Source organism: Rhipicephalus microplus, chromosome 6 (genome assembly GCF_043290135.1).
Source record: "Rhipicephalus microplus isolate Deutch F79 chromosome 6, USDA_Rmic, whole genome shotgun sequence".
In the NCBI taxonomy this organism is placed as follows: domain Eukaryota; kingdom Metazoa; phylum Arthropoda; class Arachnida; order Ixodida; family Ixodidae; genus Rhipicephalus; species Rhipicephalus microplus.
In genome coordinates this window covers 97,683,216-97,702,625 of record NC_134705.1, presented here as the reverse complement: position 1 = coordinate 97,702,625, position 19,410 = coordinate 97,683,216, and the positions used below count along the sequence as shown (strand labels likewise).

The window sequence follows — 19,410 nt, the reverse complement described above, 5'->3', positions numbered from 1 at the left end:
TGAGCTTGCTTTTCGAAATGAATATCGGCACTAACTTTTCTGCACATTGTGATTGAGAAGCAAAAGTCTCTATTTCTCATTGCTTTTTCATAACGGCCATGAAGATTTTTATTACCATGTTAACTCTGCGCACAATAGCATTTGCCTAAACATGGATTCGCAAAGGTTTCATTCCCAAAAATGTTCTTATAGTCCAGAGGTTCCAGCACTTCCAGAAAAAAAAATTTCTGGTGAAATCTCGACGTCAGACACATTGTCAGTAAAGGCAGCAACGTATTGAGGAGCAGCAATTTTTCGATACCATGAAAAACTGGGCGCAGACAACAACACGAACAAATATTATTCAGAAATACCGGTAAATCATAAACTACTTGCAGCGACAAGCCGAAATGTAGTCGTAACTAGTAGACCTTGCGCCGAATTCACAAAAACTTTCTTTCCTGAGTGCACTTTCTCATTGGTGAGTCAACTTCGCTTATCAAATGTACCGCATCGCGATTGTCAAAAATAGTACTCTACGAAAGGACTCAGCGTAAGGCGTTTTTGCAAGCATGGACCCCGGTCCGCTTGAATGTGCCGTTCCTGTCTGTTTACTGAACGGCCTTTATCACATGTATGGGCTTTTCTGCTCATGTTTCATGATTTTGCGCATATAGCGGTTTCCTATATATTTCTGTTGTTTTACAACAAAGCTTAGTTGTTAGTGCAAAGCCGCGGATGTGTTCTCTTCTCACGCCATCTTTACCGCTGTTATATCCTACGCCAACCACGCAGTTCCGCGATGTCCCAGTGGCCCTGGATGATCGGGAAGCTCGACCCGGCAAGCCTTGTGGGCTTCGGCCTATCACTGTTGTTCTTCTTCTACGTGCGCTACGTGTTCAACTACGGAGTCGCCGGTGCTCTGGCCCGAGCTGAAGGAATCGAGCTCCCGCTGCACGCCAAGTGCATAGCGAGGTTGAACCTCTGCTCTCAATTTTGGAGGTGAGTCTATCGAAGAGTGACCTAACATTCCGAACGAGCCATACTTTTAAACACTGATCAACGCCTACTTGGAATAAATGTAAGCCTCAGTAAAGAAACGAATGTTCGTGCATCCCAAAATGGTGAATCTCGTGCCAAGTCCCACTAAGCTTCAAGCCTATAGCGGGACTTAGCACGGGGGGTGGTTCAAGGAGCTTTGCGGGACTCAGCAAGGAGCTGATCACTTTTAGGCTGTTGCTAGGCTTTAGTTAGGTGATGCTAGGTTGTTGGTACGTTTTATATGGTTGATTTTAGTTCAATGTAGGTTGATTCTCAATGCAGAAGGTTTGAGTTAAATTACGGACAGACGCGGGAACGACACAGCAGTCCTAAGTGAGAGTCAGAGATTTGCGCTGAAGCCGAGCACTCGAGCCTTCCATAGACCCACGGGCACGTCATTGTTCACGTAGGGATTCCCTCAGTTCAGGGTCTTTCCGTTGCCACCATTGCCTTTTCCTTCCCCTCGTATTCTCTTATTGTGTGTACTCCCGAAACACTCCGTAGCGACGTTTCAGCACAGCTGAAACGTCACTACGGAGTGTTAAAGTGATAAACACCTTGGCGCCGCGTTTCAGCATAGCTGAAACGCGGGGCCAAAGTCTTTATCACTGGGTTGATCCCGATGGTTTATCGAGTCTTTTCTGAGTTACCGGTGAGTCGTGACGTCTTTCCAAAATTTTTACTGGTGTTTGCCGCCCTTCTCTTGCGTTCGTTACACTTAGAGGGACAGCGCTGAGTAGTGGGACTTGCGCAGCTTTTGTGACACACAGCCGTTCTTGACGATGACAAGTCTTGGTGCTAGTCTTTATCTACCGACCAAATCTTTAGGAATCCCCATATACAGCTTCGTCATTGAAAAAAAGTTAGGCAGATTCTGAGTAGATTACAGGCGTGTAAACACTGTGACGAAGAAAGATGTATATCCCTTACCGCGGATAGATGACGTCATAGATCGCTTGCACGCCGCCTACTTTTTTTTTCAACGCTTGATTTGCGATCCGGTTATTATAAGATACCTATGGAACCCACCGACAGAGAAAAGACAGCTTTCGTAGCTCGGAATGGCCCATTTTAATTTAATGTCATGCCTTTTCGCCTTTATAATGCTCCTGTCACCTCGAACGATTTATGGAGACTGTAATACGTAGTATAACTGGAGATATGCATGTGCTACCTTGACGATGATGTGATCTTTGGCCGCACGTTTGAAGAAATAACAACCATCTCAGTCTTGTTCTCTACTGCATCGAAAACGCCGGGCTGGTTCTGAATTCCAAAAGATGTCGCTATGGCGAACATCACACTCTGATGCTGGGGCACTTAGTCGACAAGGATGGCGTCAGACCCGATCCCGCAAGATAGAAGCAGTGCGCTTTTTCAAACCACCACAGTCCACACGAGAACTTCGCTCATTTGTAGACCTATGCTCATATTTTTGTCCTTTTGTTCCACGATTTGAGGAGCTCGTGTACGCGCTGACAAGCATGTTGCGACTGGATGTGACTTTCAACTGAACACGAGAGTGTGACGCGACATTCTCAGAACTTAAGTTTGTACTAACGTCAGCACCATTGTTGCGTCACTTTATTATTCTTGCTCAACTCAAGTCCACACTCACGATAGTGGTATAGGCATAGGAGCGGTGCATGTACAGCGTCACAGTGGCACAGAGCATGTCGTGGCATATGCCAGCCGTTGCCTGAGCAAATCTGAACGCAACTACACAGTTACGGAACAGGAATGTCTGGCAGCTGTTTTCGCCGTACTGAAGTCCCGTTGTTATCTTTACGGAGGCCATTTAGGATAAACACCAATCGTCATTCGCTATGCTGGCTGGTCGGTTTGTTGGGCGCTCACATGTTGGGCGCTGCGAGTTCAGGAATACTACTTTACGGTGTCGTACAAGTGTGGCCGTTGCCACACTGACACACACTGCCTCTAACGGATTCCTCTTGCGACTACCGACAACAATGCTGAGAATTTGGACGACTGCCTTGCTGCGGTTACAAGCACGTTCCCCTACGCGGCTGATTTTCAGAGAGAACAACGCAACGATCTTAACCTGGATCCTTTTTTCGCCGCCGCCCGTACCTCCTAACACAATGGTCGCTTTAAGGTTCGAGACAAGTTGCTCTATGAGACTAACTACTCTAGACCTGGAGCACGTTTTGTGTTAGTTGTCCCCGAGAGCCTTCGCTCCTATGTTCTACGTGCTATGCATGACGATGCGATTTCAGGTCATATCGGCTTCATACGAACGCTGCACCGCACGCAGGAATGGTTTTACTGGCCCAATATGTACGAAATAACGAAGCGTTACGTCACTATCTGCGAGACATGCCAACGTCACAAGCGCCCGGCCACCGCAACACTATAGGTCACCTTCCGCCATTAACACCACCTAGCACGCCTTTTGAACAAGTGGAAATTGACATTACGGGTTCATTTGCGTTAACTAACAGGAAGAATCGTTGGATAATTGTCTGCGTGGATCATCTTACGCGGTATACCGAAACCACGGCCATTCCCGCTGCTTCCGTGGCCGACTTCTTGCTCCACTCCGTGGTCCTTCGCCATGGCCCACCACGTGTTATTATCAGCGACTGTGGCCGCTAGTTCACTGATGATTCCACTGAATAATTGCTTCGCATGTACACGACACAGTTCCGTCATTCCACACCGTATCATCCGCAGAAGAATGGCCTCGTTGAACGGACAAACAGAACGTAGACCAACATGTTTGCCATGTACGTTTCTTCCAATCACAAGAACTGGGATGACGTTCAGCCTTTTATAGCGTACGCGTACAACACGGCGAAACATGAAACAACCAACTTTAGCCAATTTTATTTGTTGTACGCCAGGTTTCCACTAAGCCCTCTAGACACTTTCTTACACTTCCTTCTACACAATGACGATTCTGTATCGAACACCTTGTGCCTCGCGGAAGAAGCCCATCGAATCGCTCATCTTGGGACTCTGGCCTCTCAACATCGTTTGAAGGCATGATACGACGACCGTCACGAACCAGTATCATTCGAAAAAGGTGACTTTGTGTTGCTTTGGACACCACAACGCTAGCGTGAATTGTGTCAACAGCTTCTGTAACAATATTCAGGTACATTTGCAGTTTTGGAGCATCTCAGCCAGCTCACCTACGTAATAGCTCGTCTTTTGCCCAATGGTCAATGATCGAGCAGAATGCAGCTCTCTCACGTTGCTCGCCTAAAACCTTCTTACCCTCCTTTTGCATCATAACTCGCCCTACGGGCTTCACCTGCTTGCGGGGAAATGTAACGGACATGCGAAAGGCAGAGAATTGAAAGACAAGAAGACGAAGAGGCTTGGCAAGATCGCAGTGCGCTACCACGAACGACCATCGCTCGTCCCTTGTAAATAAAACCATTTCAATACAACTCGCAGTAACATTATTACTATTATTATTACTTTTTTTACAAGGATTGGTGATAGCTCACGAACCGGAGTGAATCACACTTGAGAACAAAGTAAATGTTTTTGTGCACCACACAGAATATGTTCCCTGCTTCGGCCAGGAATTTTTTTTATTGATATGATATATAAGGAGATGTTGGCGCACCATTATGGCGCCGGCTACTCATTATTGTCCCAATTATGCCACTAAGGTGAATGATTGATGCTGTTAAGAAAAGCAAATGTATACGTGAACTTGTTTAGAAAAAGTAAAAAGCATTTTTTTGTCAGGGGCGAAAATCGGCAGATACCTAACTTCCAAACTACTGTTGTTTTCTGATTTGGAAAAGTGCTCGCAAACGAGTTTTAAAAAAGCCAGAAGTTGAAGGGTATTAGCTGAAACATCATATTTTATGGCTATTTATTCATTATTTCAAGTTGCTTATTTTATTTTCAGGTACTTTGATAGAGGAATGCATCTATACATAAGAAGGTAAGGCTTACCAAATATCATATTTGTTACAGCCTTTTTCACTCTAAATATAGATGAGTAAAAAAAACTTGTTGCACACCTGAGAATTGGAACCGTTCGCAAGCTTGTATCACTGTAGTCCTACATCTTAGGAACGTCCTAATGGCCGCAATGATTGGTCTCGACAGAACTTGCATATTCCAGTGTGACAGATGTGTTATTACTTACTGGGACGCTTTTATGCTCTCCCGTAGAAGAGTACCAAGTGCTATATATCAACGAACAACGATAAATTCGTGGATTTTCTGAAACCTTTAGCGCGTCAGCTCAAACAAATATTTTAGATAACGAATATTACGGAGTATTTGCAATACCGTGCTTGGTAGTGCCTAATAATTTCACAGCTGGCTCATTAGAATGCACTTGATTAGTTCACCAATACGTATGAACCGTCTCGGGAAGTTCCCTCTCCTACGAAGTACAATATGTCGAACCGGCATTTTTCACGAGCGTTATCAACGACTGCACTGTGCTGTTATTTGTAAGAATTACCCTAAAAACGAGGAAGTCAGGGTACCGCACCGCGGTGTTTTAGTGGCTAAGGTACTCGACTGCTGACCCGCAAGTCGCGGGATTGAATCCCGGTTGCAGCGGCTGTATTTTCAATGGAGGCGAAAATGCTGAGGCCCATGTGCTCAGATTTGGGTGCACGTTAAAAACCCCAGGCGGTCCAAAGTTCCGGAGCACTCCACTACGGCGTCTCTCATAATCAAATGGTGGTTTTGGGACGTTAAAGCCCACCCATCAATCGAGTGTGTCAGGGTACTTGAATTAACAAAAATGGACATAACAATACGACGTATGTTTGCAGATCAAGGACATGCTAACATATCGGTATACCGGGGTGAAAATTAGCTGTCTTCCTGAGGAATATTTTCGGTTTTTTACAGCGAAAGCTATTTTGAGACCAAAACTAAGATCAAACCGAGATCTGAGATCTGAGATTGAGATCAAACCGTAGTTGTCCGCAGTCACATTGCACAAAACTAAAAAGCACAGTGTGATTGACACTGTGGGGCTTGAACCCAGTCCGCTGGGTGACAGCCCAGTGTTCCACCCCTGAGCGACACTGGTGCTTGGGACCTATTGGCAAACTTGCCTTAGGCAGGTCAATATGGTTGATTGAGCGAGTTGGTGATGCATGACTGCTTGAAATAAGAACGCACTACGTAGACGCGGACAGGGCAGACAGTGACAAGTGCTTGTCCCTGTCCATTCGCAACTTTCACAGATGGTGACACCGCCATGCGGCATCCGTCATAACTGTCGTTTGGGGTATGTCCAAGCAGCCAGCCCATGCCATCGTTCAGTCGGCGTTATCAACTGCGGCTTTGGCGGCTCGCTGGCGCTTTATATTTTGTCGCAGGCGATTTCTACTTCGGTTATTGGGAAGTCAGACAGGTACTGCGAGTCGTAGTGGCAGTGATTTATTCTTTGTTTGCTTGCTGAGCTAGATAAATCACAAAATATATTGGATGCTGCTGTACAGACGCCGTGCAGTCAAAGGCGATGTTTTCTGCTTTGAACGAGCACGGCCGCTCGGTCTTCCCCGGCCGTGGCACGAGCAGCGTTCACAAAGTCGTACACCGCAGCAGACGATGTGCCCGGCGTTCGAAACTTCTTTTCCATCAATATACACGACACATGCGTTTCTCAACACGCAGTGTGCGATATAATACATGTTCGAGTCAATATCCTTCTCAGCAAAGCCTTGACAACACGGTGGCTGCAGCCGAAAATAGTACAGAGGTCGAAATGACGGGCACGTCAGTGGCGGCTGCCGGTGCGCCGGCTGCACGATCCCCCAAACGACAGCCATGTTGGGCTTGCACCAGCACCCTCTCTAGGTGGTGAAGGTTGCGATATACGTAGTGAACTCTTATTTCGAACATATGCAGGCTTGATGTCGGGAAAGCAATTGCGTAATTGGACTTATAACGCGTTTTAAAACAGCGAAACAACAACCACTCGGCGCACAATGCAAATAGCGTAACGAGTGGGTCGTCCAATGCTCAAACGCGTTACATAAGCTCTTCCTTGTTCAACTCTAAACTCTGGCACATACCTACTTCAGGAATAATTCTTCATTGTCATCAGCTACTGCATGAACAATTGGCACAAAATCCCTTTCAAGTTATTAGCGGATACCGCGATTCTCAGTACAATGATGAAAATAGCATAGCGAGCGCTGGCCTACTACCAAAGATTTTTTATTATTAATGTCGTAGTTGGTATAAAGCAAGCGTACTTGCAGCAGCTACTGAATGAGTGTTAAGAAAAGGCTCCGAAAGGCCGCTCCTCTAGCTTTCGCTGTGACTGTTCTGCTCCTTCGGCGCAGGCCTGGCGTTTTCTTTTTTTTCTTAACTGATTGTTTCAGTTGCAAAGTTGCAGGGCGTGACTGGCATAATCTCTTAATGAGTGGGTGCAAGCAGCCTCCTTGATATTCAAGCTAGTGAAGCAATTTTCATACTTGACACCAGGTCAGTAATTGCTACTTTTTTTCACGCGTGTGCATCTCTGTCTCCCCACCTAGGCCCGTGTGCTCAGATTTGGGTGCACGTTAAAGAACCCCAGGTGATCTAAATTTCCGGAGCCCTCCACTACGGCGTCTCTCATAATCATATAGTGGTTTTGGGACGTTAAACCCCACATATCAATCAATCAAATCTGTCTCCCCACCTGGTGAATTAGATTATTGCGAAAATCACCCGCTGCAGGCATAAGAGCCCGCAGGTAATTTGGATAGCTCAAGGGCAACTAAACAACCCCTGGAACTACAATAAGAAAACGGCAAGTTATTCTCCCCAGGCGTTGGTCGTCTTCTCGGAACAGCTTGTGACGCTGACAACCAGTTCACGTGACGTCATGAGAGCATGTAGCTGTCGAGTGGTCTATATACGGGAGATGTCAGTTCAAATTGTTTCATAGCCCGCTTGTTTTCCTGCAGTCACGTGTCCCATCTGTCTATATTCGCATTTTGCAGGATCATCACACGCAATAAACTAATTTCTCTTCAATTTCTGCGTTATCATCGGCGCAAAAAGCTCAGATAACAGCGCGTAGCCGAAGAGTGTGAAATGCGGAAAAATTAATGCTTGTTGCTAGCGTTCCTAATGACGTTTTATGTCGAACTATAGGACAAGAGCTGTTAGCGCTTGTAGGAATGGTAGCAAACTTGAGGGAGAAACAGTGACCACATATTTGAACTCGGGGAGGTTTCGGGGAAATTCAATAAGTTGTATTTTATTTTTTGTGTTGAGCATCTTTAAAGTATGATTTAGAAAAAAATTCTGTTAGCCGACAGCAAGTCAGGAAAACTCTGCAAGACTGCGCTGCTCCTCAAGACCGTGATAGAGTTCTTTGTCTGTCTGTCCAACCGTCTACCTGTCTGTCTATCTTCAAAATGTGTCATAACTTCTTGCCCCAATAGGTACTTCTATGAACCGGTGGTGGGTGGCCGTAAAGGGGCAACGTGGTTGGTGCTGGGCACAGCGGCGTCATTTGCCTTCACCTGGTTCTGGCATGACATGGCAAAGTCGGACGGGATATGGTGCGCACTCAGCGTACTCGGCATTACCATCGAAGTGCTCGTGGCCCACGCAAGGAAGTCGTCCTTCGTCAAGAATCTCGAGGTACGAGCTGCGACGCCAACAACAAAGCATCCACATTCAAATCCGTATGGAAATATATGGGTAAGCAGGTAGAAACTCATTCGCATCTCCTTGTCAATTCGTGCGGACTTTATCGAGGCTTTGTACTACGAACGGGTAGTTGTGAATTATTTGATTGGTATCAGTACCGCTATTTTTCGGGATTCCACTGAACTAATTTTATTTATTTTAACTAATTATGTAGAAATACCACAAGATACCACTTTGGCCCAAGCAGGGGGAGCATTGAAATACTATTTTCAGCGGTGGATGCCGCGACGAACCTTTGCCCCACCCCCTGATGGGGAACCCTGCGCAAACCTATGCGCAGAACGCACGCCCACGATTGGATTTTCGCACCCGCTCGTTATTGCCACGTCTTCCGTGACAGTGCGGGCAGCCCGTGTCCTTACCTGCGCACAAGCGTACTTTCGTATGGAACATCACGAAACAACTTCGCAACAACCATACTGCATTACACTGAAGGCTGAAGACCCTGGCTGGCGCCACGAAGATACTCGCATCACACCAAGTTTTCTACGAGCTGTTGATCACCTCACCGAGGTTTTACTGTAATTCGTAATAACGACTGACGCTGTAGTGAAGGGCTTCGGAAATACTGACCATTTGGTGTTTTTACACGGGCACTGACATGGCACGGTACACTAGCCTCTGCCATTTCACCTCCATCGTGATGCGACCGCCGCAGAGCCGGAATCAAACACGTGACCTTGCGGTCAGCAGCCGCGTCACAGTAGCCACCGATACACCGTGGCGGAAGATATGCATACCATTAAGACATATGTATAAAAAAGAGTATATGAAAGCTTTAACAAGTATTGCACACCCCCGGCTGCATGCTTTGGTTGCACTCGCAAAAGCTCCATCATAAGTATAATGTCAATATGTTAACGATCATGAGGAAAGCGGCGCCCCCAACACACATTGTACAAGCAGCGTACTTGCCTCTGTCAGCAAACAGGTTTACACCCATCACTGTCACTCTTTCTATGTAGTTGCATCGTCGCTGCACTATCATAGTTCCACTACGGCCGCTGCACCATCATAGCTCTACAACGGCCGCTTCTTCTGTATATATACCGAGTGTTTCAAGAAATATGTCTAACATTTTTTTTAATTACAGATAGGAGGTATCTGCGTTCTACTTGCGGCGCTGCCTTCCTTTGGCAGAAGTTACCTACAGACGAGTACAAACAATAAATACGGCAGTAACTATAGAAATTAACACAATTAACTTTTTAACTAGAATTGATAGCCACTGAGTCCATAATTGTGCAATCTTCATCGTTTAGCGTCAACAGAACGCCGGAATAACGACACTTGTGTGACCTTTCTGGCAGGCTGGCGATAGCATAACAGCGACGGCATGACGACTTCTTGACCACTTAGTGTGCCTGCGCGGAAAGGGTGTTCCTTGGTGTTACCAGGAGTCACTGAATCCAAGTGCCACTAAACGTTCATTGCACCACCAAAAATGCAGTTTGTCTGCATTTAATTAACATATTTATGCTCATTAATACTGCAATAAAAGATTATAAGATTGTGTCAAACCATCTTCTAGATATTCACCAGTAGTTTCACGAGGTACCATAGCTAAAAACAGTATTTTTATTCACATGAAACAGTGCTTGGCACCAGTGCCTAGCACCGCGTCTTTTGAAATGGCCCACCATTACCACGCGCCCCTCAGCATACTTACTTGGTGTCGGGCTGCTGATGATCACCATGGTCAGCGCCCCGTGTCGAGGCCTTCCACTACACTGTGGTTGGTTGAAGCACGCCACTACCCCTAATTGGGGCAGATGGGGCATGTAATTTTTGGTAGTGGGGCTCGGCGCACGCGCAGGCCCCGTTAATTTGTTCAAAAGTGAGAAATACTGCATGCTACGGTAGTACGTGGTCCTTGCCAATGCAGCGACGTCACATTGGAAAGGATGGAGCATCCCCTTGACACACAATAGTTCTTTGTAGCGAAAAAACTATTGGCGTGCCTTCTGGCCACGCAAAAGGCAGCCTTGCTGTAGATAAAAAAATGGCAGATCCCACATACAGTGCGAACCCATTATATGCGAAGCACGAATGAGTATTGTTGAAAATGTTGATAATGAGTAATGTTGAAAAACGCACATAAGCTGAAACAGACCGGTCTAAAGCTCTCCGAAGATTTTTCATCTAGAGTGCGCTCACTAGGCAAGAAACTTTGGGATGCTTCGGTTGAGCAACGTAACAATGGCTCTAACATTAAAATCAGATTTGATCACTTATTCATTGATAATATTCGTTGTAACTGGGATAGCATCACGAATAGTTTGGTTAGAGCTCCTGGTTTTGAACCTATAAGCACCAAACCGCCAAACGCACCATTTTCATTAGGTTGACAGTCCCAATCAACTATTACGCAGCTGGCACTTTTGAATGTTAATGCTATAGAAGCATAGCTAACAAATTTCCACAGTTTTTTTCGCTAGTTTATTCATCTTCCACTCATGTTTAATGCATCAGTAAAACATGGCTTCATGAGGATATCCATGATACGGAATTCACTCCTCCTGGTTACATCGCCATCCGGTGCGACCGCCAGTATAAGAAAGGGAGAGGCGTTGCTTTACTCTAGCGCGATGATTTTAACTTTAAAATTTTTTGAGGTTCTCCTAACGTAGAATCAGTTTGGTGCAGGTTACTAGCACATAAGCAGAATTTAACAATTTGTGGCCTTTATCGCCCTGCTGAAAGCTTCAGTGACTTGTCCGATAACATTTGTCAGTTCATTCATGACCATAGCCTCGACCGCACAAACTTAATCATTCTTGGTGACTTCAATGTTCCGGGCATTCATTGGCCTTCGCTCACATATTCCACCACTAATTCATCTATCTGTAGGGCAACCATTTCATTTTTCTCGTCCCATAACCTGATACAAGTTGTTGAAGAGAACACGCGGCAGAACTCCATACTCGGCCTAGTCTTTATCAGTGACAGTCTTGCGAACTTTGGCTTTAAATACGATATATTAGAAGAAATTTTGGACCATGATGCCGTCCTTGCACACATAAATTGTCCTATCCCGCATGCACGTTACAGCTACTCTACATTTCGGGATTTCAACGAAGCTGATGACGCGTCTATTTCTGATACTCTGGCGGATAGTTTTGACCATTTCTTGTCACTTAGCACTGTGTCTCCTGTCAACAGTGTTGTTGGTTATTTTGAGACATTAGTGAAATTCTGCATCAATAATTACATTCCATTAAAAACAAAAAAAGGTGAATAACAATCTGCCTTGGATTAACAGGGATATATTGCATTTATCTCGCCGTGTTGCCAGACTGCGTAAAACCAGACATGCTAACCCTGAGCTTCAAGCTTCCTTTGAGAAAGCCAAGGCAGAACTTCGCGCTTGCTCAAAAAACGCTAAAGACTTCTACTTTTCTGTACAACTTCCTTTATTACTTAAATCCAATCCTTGCAGGTTCTGGACTTCAGCCTTGCTTAGTACAACAACCAGTTCCTCTTTCAAGATTAATGACACCTTTACAAACGACCCCGTCGTAGTTTCTAATGCATTTAGCGTTTATTTTCAGCCAGTTTTCACCCTCGACAATCATGTTCTTCCAATTTTAATCATGACGTACAAACCAATAAAATAGGTGATATTGAAAGAAGCACTGAAGGTGTATTAGGCTTAATCTTGAATCTCGACACCAAGAAATGTTCCGGTTCTAACGGTATACCGAATTCCTTTCTTGTGAGATACTCCGCATGGACAGCCAGTTACCTCACTGTAATTTTTCAAAAGTCCCTAGACTGTGGTGAAGTACCATCTTCATGGAAAACTGCGAAAGTTCTGCCTTTGTTTAAATCTGGTGATAAACAGCTTTTATCTAAATACAGGCTAATATCTCTCACACCACAGTCATGCACGATTTTGAAACACATTATTCACAAGCACATCATTGAATTTCTCGACTCCGAAGAAATTCTAACGTCTGCTCAGCACACTTTCCGTCGAAGCTTCAGCACGGTTACACAATTAGTCGATTTTGTTCATGACGTCGCCTCTAACCTAGGCGTAGGAAATCAAATAGATGCCATTTTCATTGACTTCTCTAAAGCTTTTGACTCTGTTCTTCATTCAAAGTTGCTAGTGAAATTAGATACCATACTCAATAATTCCCGTCTTGTTTCTTGGATTGCCAGTTTCCTTCATTATTGCTTATTAATTGTTTTCTTCAACTCAGTGGATTCATTCCTTGTTGACGTCACGTCAGGTGTTTCTCAGGAATCTGTAATAGGCTCATTATTATTCCTGATATACATTAATGATTTACCTCACTGATTATCCTCTAAAATAAGAATTTATGCTCATGATTGCGTATTATACGAACCATTTAATTTTGCGGAAGATCATCACCATTTTTCACAATCGCTCATTTCTTTCAGCTCTTGGTGTGAAACTTGGCAGATGAACGTCAATTGCAATAAAACAGTCGTCATGTCATTTACCAATGCACAGAATCCGTTTTTGTTTGAATATTGCTTGGATGGTATACAACTTGAAAGGGTCTCACAATATAAATATTTGGGTGTGATCCTGACAAAATCTTTCCTGAACCAACCACAGTGAATATATCAGCCCGAAAGCTCTAAAAATAATAGGTTATTTGCGCCGTACTCTGGGTAAATCCCCCCGTGATGCCAAATTACTTCTGTATAAAACATTGATTCGCCCTATTCTAGAATACGCATCTGTCGTTTGGTACCCTCACAAACAAGGTGACCTAAAAATCATTGATAGCGTTCAACGTAAGGCCATCCGCTTCATATGCCGCAACTATAGCCACAACTTCTCACCAAGACAGCCTCTGCAACCACTGAACATCGTACCACTACATTCTCGTTATTGCATCGAATCTTTAAAACTATTATATACAGTCATCAAATCCTCTCCTGGCATCTTTTGTGGTAACTACATCGCATTGATGGAAAAATATTGCACCCGAATCTCCCCCATCTTGAACATAAAGCCTTTATTCGCTCGTACTAACACATTCAAATGTAGTTTTTTCCCACGTACTGTAGACATATGGAACTCCTTACCGGGCAGTATTCGTTCACTATCTTTTCAAAATTTCATTGATGCCACTATTGCCCATTTAGAAAATAGATAAAGATCGTGTTTACAATACCATAGGGATGTTTTCTTTTGTACTTAAGTTTTATTGTTGGTTTATTATTGTTGCTCTGTTTATATTAGTTTTGTATGACTAATCCACTCCTGCTATAGTCCCGCATTAGGGCTGCAGTATAAATAAATAAATAAATAAATATGTCACTTTGAAATCAGCACAACGTTACGAGGTGGTGGTAAATGATGCCATACATGACTTCCGTGTCATGATTATCATGTTTGGATGCGTCGTTTACCTTTGTCAATTACTGACATCATGCCCCGCTGTGGTGGTCTAATGAATTAGGTACTCGGCTGCTGACCCGCACGTTGCGGAATCGAATCCCGGCTGCGGCGGCTGCATTTCCAATGGAGGCGGAAATGTTGTAGGCCCGTGTGCTCAGATTTGGGCGCACGTTAAAGAACACCAGGTAGTCGAAATTTCCGGAGCCCTCAACTACGGCGTCTCTCATAATCATGGTGGTTTTAGAACGTTAAACCCCACACATCAATTGAAATCAATCAATTTATTGACGTCACGTGATACCAAATTTAATATACGTGGAGCTAGCGAAACGGCCACGAGGACGCTATGAACGTGAAGTGTTGTCATGTTCTTACACGACACGCGTGTCAGGATTATCATGTTTGCACCAGTCATATATTTCGTCATCCTTAGAAATCACGTAACACAAAATTTGTCATATGTGGACCTAGCAAAACGGCCGGAAGTGCATCAAGAAGGGCCCAATATACTCCACTGTGGCGTTGACGAACACGCACACTGGGCGCAGCAATGCTACGTTAGCAAAACGTGAGCACTCCATAGTCTAATGCCAGGCGCGACCAGCGTCCGTCGGTGCAGTTTGACAGCAACCGGCGCAAAACACGACATGTTGCATTTCGCGCCAATGCGTTATCGAGACAAGACGGCGTCTCACTCTTTTCGTCAGAGCAGCGCAGCGCGGCGCGCGCCTGCAAGTATATAGCAGGACCGGCGCCTTCCATGGCAACGCCGGCGTGACGCGACGAAATGAACGCCGGTAAGCACGCGCACCGCGTCACGTCGAAATGTATTGGCGCATTGACTGTGGCATGTAGTCATGTTCTCACATGACACGCATCTCAAGATTATCGTGCTTGCACCAGTCACATACTTTCGTCATCCATTTGCGTCACGTAATACCGAATTTGGCATATGTGAAGCTAATGAAACGGCCGCGAGCGCATCATCAGTGTGACAAGTAGTCATGTTGTTACATGACACGCATGTAGTGATTATCATGTTTGTATGTGTCATTTACCTATGCCGTTCGTTCGAGTCACGTAATACTGAGTTCGGTACATGAGAAGCTATCGAAACTGGTACGAGCGCATTTTGAGCGTAGCATGTAGTCATGTCGTTACATGACATGCATCTCATGTTTATCGTGTTTGCACCAGTATCATACCTTTTTCATCCATTCACGTCCCGTATCACAAAATTTGGTATAAGTGAAGCTAGCGAAACGGCCGCCGGCGCATCATGAGTGTGGCATGCAGTCATGATGTTACATGACTCGCATCTCATGATTATCATGTCTGCACCAGTCACATACTTTCGTCATCCATTCACGTAATGTAATATCAAATTTGGTATACGTGGCGCTAGAGAAATGGCCGCGAGCGCATCAGGAGCGTGCCATGTAGCTATGTTGTTACATGACACGCATGCCGTGATTTTTATGTTAGGGTCAGTCGCTTGTGTTCGACATGCAGTCATGCCATACCATACCTGTTTTGCAACATGCCAGTGTACGAAACCGCCGCAAGAGCTGCAGGACCATGAACTGTTAATCATAAAATTCATGACATGCATGTCATGATTTTCATGTTTTTTCTAATCAAATATGTTTTTCATACAGTCATGTTATGCCATACCAAGTTTGGTATTGATACCATAATCGAAATGGCCAGGAGAGCTAAAAGTCGTAGGCGGCTAGCTAAATAGATAGATAAGCTCAAAATCGCCGAAGTTCGCTAAGAAATGCTTCACATTTAAAAAAAAAAGTTGAAACGACGAGATGATGTAGTTCCCACATGGGCTCGACAATTGCTGTTAACTTTACCGGGATAAAATGAGACGGCTATATACATATCGTTGTGGTCACTAAAGTGTACAGGGAGAGGGTTTTTAAGAAGCATGCGCACGCCACAGTTTAGAATAAAGCGAGATCAATGCAACTACCACCGATGTATTGAGAGCACCAGCCGCCAGAGATACCAAGCAAATGAAACACTCGCTGGACACATTGACGCGCTCAAGTGTCAGCTCATTGGGTATATCTTTCAATGAACGCTTCCTACATGCGTTCGTAATCACCTCAGAGATCTTGCCACCGCCTTCAGTACAACACAAGGGCTTTCAGAACTCACTGTTTTCAGGCTGTGCCAAGACAGCGCAAACGGTACAAACGCGTTTCAAAGAATCTGCAATCATCATCACCATCATCAGCCTGACTACGTCCAATGCAGGACAAAGGCCTCTCCCATGTTCCGCCAGTTAACCCGGTCCTGTGCTTGCTGCTGCCAATTTACACCCGCAAACTCTTTAATCTCATCTGCCCACCTAACCTTCTGTCTCCCCCTAACCCGCTTCCCTTCTCTGGGACTCCAGTTAGTTAACCTTAATGACCAGCGGTTATCCTGTCTACGCGCTACATGACTGGCCCATGTCCATTTCCTCTTCTTTATTTCAACTATGATATCCTTAACCCCAGTTTGTCCCCTAATCCAGTCTGCTCTCTTCTTGTCTCTTAAAGTTACACCTACCACTTTTCTTTCCATTGCTCGCTGCGTCGTCCTCAATTTAAGCTGAACCCTCTTTGTAAGTCTCCAGGTTTCTGCTCCTTAGCTAAGTACCGGTAAGATACAGCTCTTATATACCTTCCTCTTGAGGGATAGTGGCAATCTACCTGTCATAATTTGAGAGTGCTTGCCGAATGTGCTCCACCCCATTCTTATTCTTCTAGTTACTTGAATCTCGTGGTTAGGCTCTGGGGTTATTACCTGCCCTAAGTAGACATAGGCTTTTACAACTTCAAGTGCACTATTACCTATCTCGAAGCGCTGCTCCTTTCCGAGGTTGTTGTACATTGCTTTCGTTTTCTGCAGATTAATTTCAAGACCCACCTTTCTGCTCTCCTTGTCTATTTCCGTAATCATGAGTTGCGATTCGTCCCCTGAGTTACTCAGCAATGCAATGTCATCGGCGAAGTGCAAGTTGCTAAGGTATTCTCCATTAACTCTTATCCCTAACTGTTCCCACTCCAGGCTTCTGAAAACCTCCTGTAAGCACGCGGTAAATAGCATTGGGGAGATTGTGTCCCCCTGCCTTACACCCTTCTTGATTGGTATTCTGTTGCTTTCTTAATGAAGCGCTATGGTAGCAGTTGATCCCCTGTAGATTTCTTCCAGAATGTTTATGTATACTTCATCTACGCCCTGATTCCGCAGTGTCTGCATGACGGCTGATATTTCTACTGAATCAAACGCCTTCTCGTAATCTATGAAGGCTATGTATGGTGGTTGGTTATACTCTGAGCATTTCTCTATTACCTTATTGATAGTATGAATGTGGTCAATTGTTCAGTAGCCTGTTCTAAATCCTGCTTGTTCCTTTGGTTGATTGAATTCTAATGTTTTCTTTACTCTGTTAGCAATTACCTTTGTAAATAGCTTGTATACTACAGAGAGCAAGCTGATCGGCCTGTAATTCTTCAAGTCCTTGTCATCTCCTTTCTTATGTATTAAGATGACGTTAGCGTTCTTCCAAGACTCTGGTACTCTTCCCGTCAGGAGACACCTCGTAAACAGGGTGGCTAGTTTTTCTAACACAATATGTCCTCCATCTTTCAGCAGGTCATATGTTACCTGATCCTCACCAGCAGCTTTGCCTCTTTGCGTGCTCTCCAAAGCTTTTCTGACATCTTCTATCATTACTGGTGGGGTGTCATCTGGGTTACTGCTAGTTCTTATAGTATTAAGGTCGTGGTTCTCTCGGCTACTGTACAGATCTCTGTAAAACTCCTCCGCTATTTTAACTATCCTATCCATATTGGTAGTTATTTTGCCTTCTTTGTCCCTTAGAGCATACATCCGACTTTCGCCTATCCCAAGTTTCCTCTTCACTGCTTTGACGCTTCCTCCGCTTTTAAGAGCGTGGTCAATTCTCTCCATGTTATACCTTCTTACATCGCATACCTTACGCCTATTAATCAACTTCGAAAGCTCTGCCAGTTCTATTTTGTCTGTTGTACTTGAGACTTTCATGATTTGACGCTTCTTAATTAGGTTCTTCCTTTCCTGGGAAAGCTTGCCAGTGTCCTGTCTAACTACCCTGCCTCCAACTTCCACTGCACACTCCGTAATGATACTCGTCAGATTATCATTCATTGTATCTACGCTAAGGTTGGTTTCCTCACTAAGAGCCGAGCACCTGTTCTGCAGCAACACTCTGAATTTATGTACTTTCCCTCTCAGTGCTAGCTCATTGATTGGCTTCTTGCGTGTCCGTTTCTGCGTTCCTACATCAAGTCTTGGCGAATTCGAGACCGTACCATTTTATGGTCACTGCATCGTACCTTGCCAACCACTTCCACATCCTTCACAATTCCTGGGTGTGCAATAATTATAAAGTCTATTTCGTTCTTATTTTCGCCATTTGGGCTCCTCCATGTCTACTTGCGGTTTTCTCGTTTTCGGTAGAAGGTATTCAAAATCCGCAAATTATTGCGTTCGGCGAATTCTACTAGTAGCCTCCCTCTGGCGTTTCTAGTGCCGATGCCATAATCTCCTACTGCCTGGTCTCCAGCCTGCTTCTTCCCTACCTTTGCATTAATGTCGCCCATCACAATAGTATACTGTGTTTTCACCTTACTCATTGTCGATTCCACGTCTTCATAGCAGCTTTCAACTTAAGCGTCATCATGACTGGACGTAGGCGCGTAAGCCTGTACCACCATCATCTTGTATCTCTTATTCAGTTTAATTACGATACCTACCATCCTTTCATTCATGTTATAGTATTCCTATATGTTGCCAGCTATGTTTCTGTGAATTAGGAACCCAACTCCCAGTTTTCTTCTGTCTGCCAAGCCCCGATAGCAAAGAACGTGCCCATTCTGTAGAATAGAAATAGGCATCATCTGTCCTCCTAACCTCACTGACCCTATTATATCCCATTTAACACCCTCTAACTCCTCGAATAGTACAGCTAGAATTCCCTCACTAGATAAGGCTCTAGCGATAAATGTTGCCAAGTTCAGGTTCCAATAGCAGCCTGTCTGGATCCAGAGATTCTTAGCACCCTCTGCTGCGTTGCAGATCTGACCGCCGCCGTGGTCAGTTGCTTCGCAGCTGCTGGGGACTGAGGGCCGTGAGTTATTTGACGTATGCATGTGGGAGGTAGTGTCCAGATACTGCACCAGGGTGCGCCAATCCTTCTCTGGTGAGGGAGTGCGTTCCCGGCGGTGGTTACCGGTGAGGCCGCACCCCAGGCCTCTTAATGCAGTTGCCTCATCACGCGGATTTTTTTTAATCCGGTTGGG

General features: G+C 44.9%; 1 protein-coding gene and 1 non-coding gene across 4 annotated transcripts in view; both read left to right on the top strand.

Annotated features, from left to right (window-relative positions):
- Window positions 1-19,410, top strand: part of LOC119167451 (protein-cysteine N-palmitoyltransferase Rasp) — a 50,901-nt gene that overhangs the window by 21,133 nt on the left and 10,358 nt on the right. For 2 of the 3 annotated variants that reach the window (XM_075866269.1, XM_075866267.1), the window contains exons 8-10: window positions 775-981; window positions 4,910-4,945; window positions 8,415-8,676. In XM_075866269.1, coding sequence (XP_075722384.1) covers window positions 775-981; window positions 4,910-4,945; window positions 8,415-8,676 — 505 coding nt within the window. The remainder of the gene's footprint in view (window positions 1-774; window positions 982-4,909; window positions 4,946-8,414; window positions 8,677-19,410) is intronic. The other variant, XM_075866268.1, reaches the window with a different exon arrangement.
- On the top strand, window positions 10,347-10,508 carry LOC119168787 (U1 spliceosomal RNA). Its single transcript, XR_005109478.2, has one exon. It is a non-coding gene; the product is annotated as a U1 spliceosomal RNA (small nuclear RNA).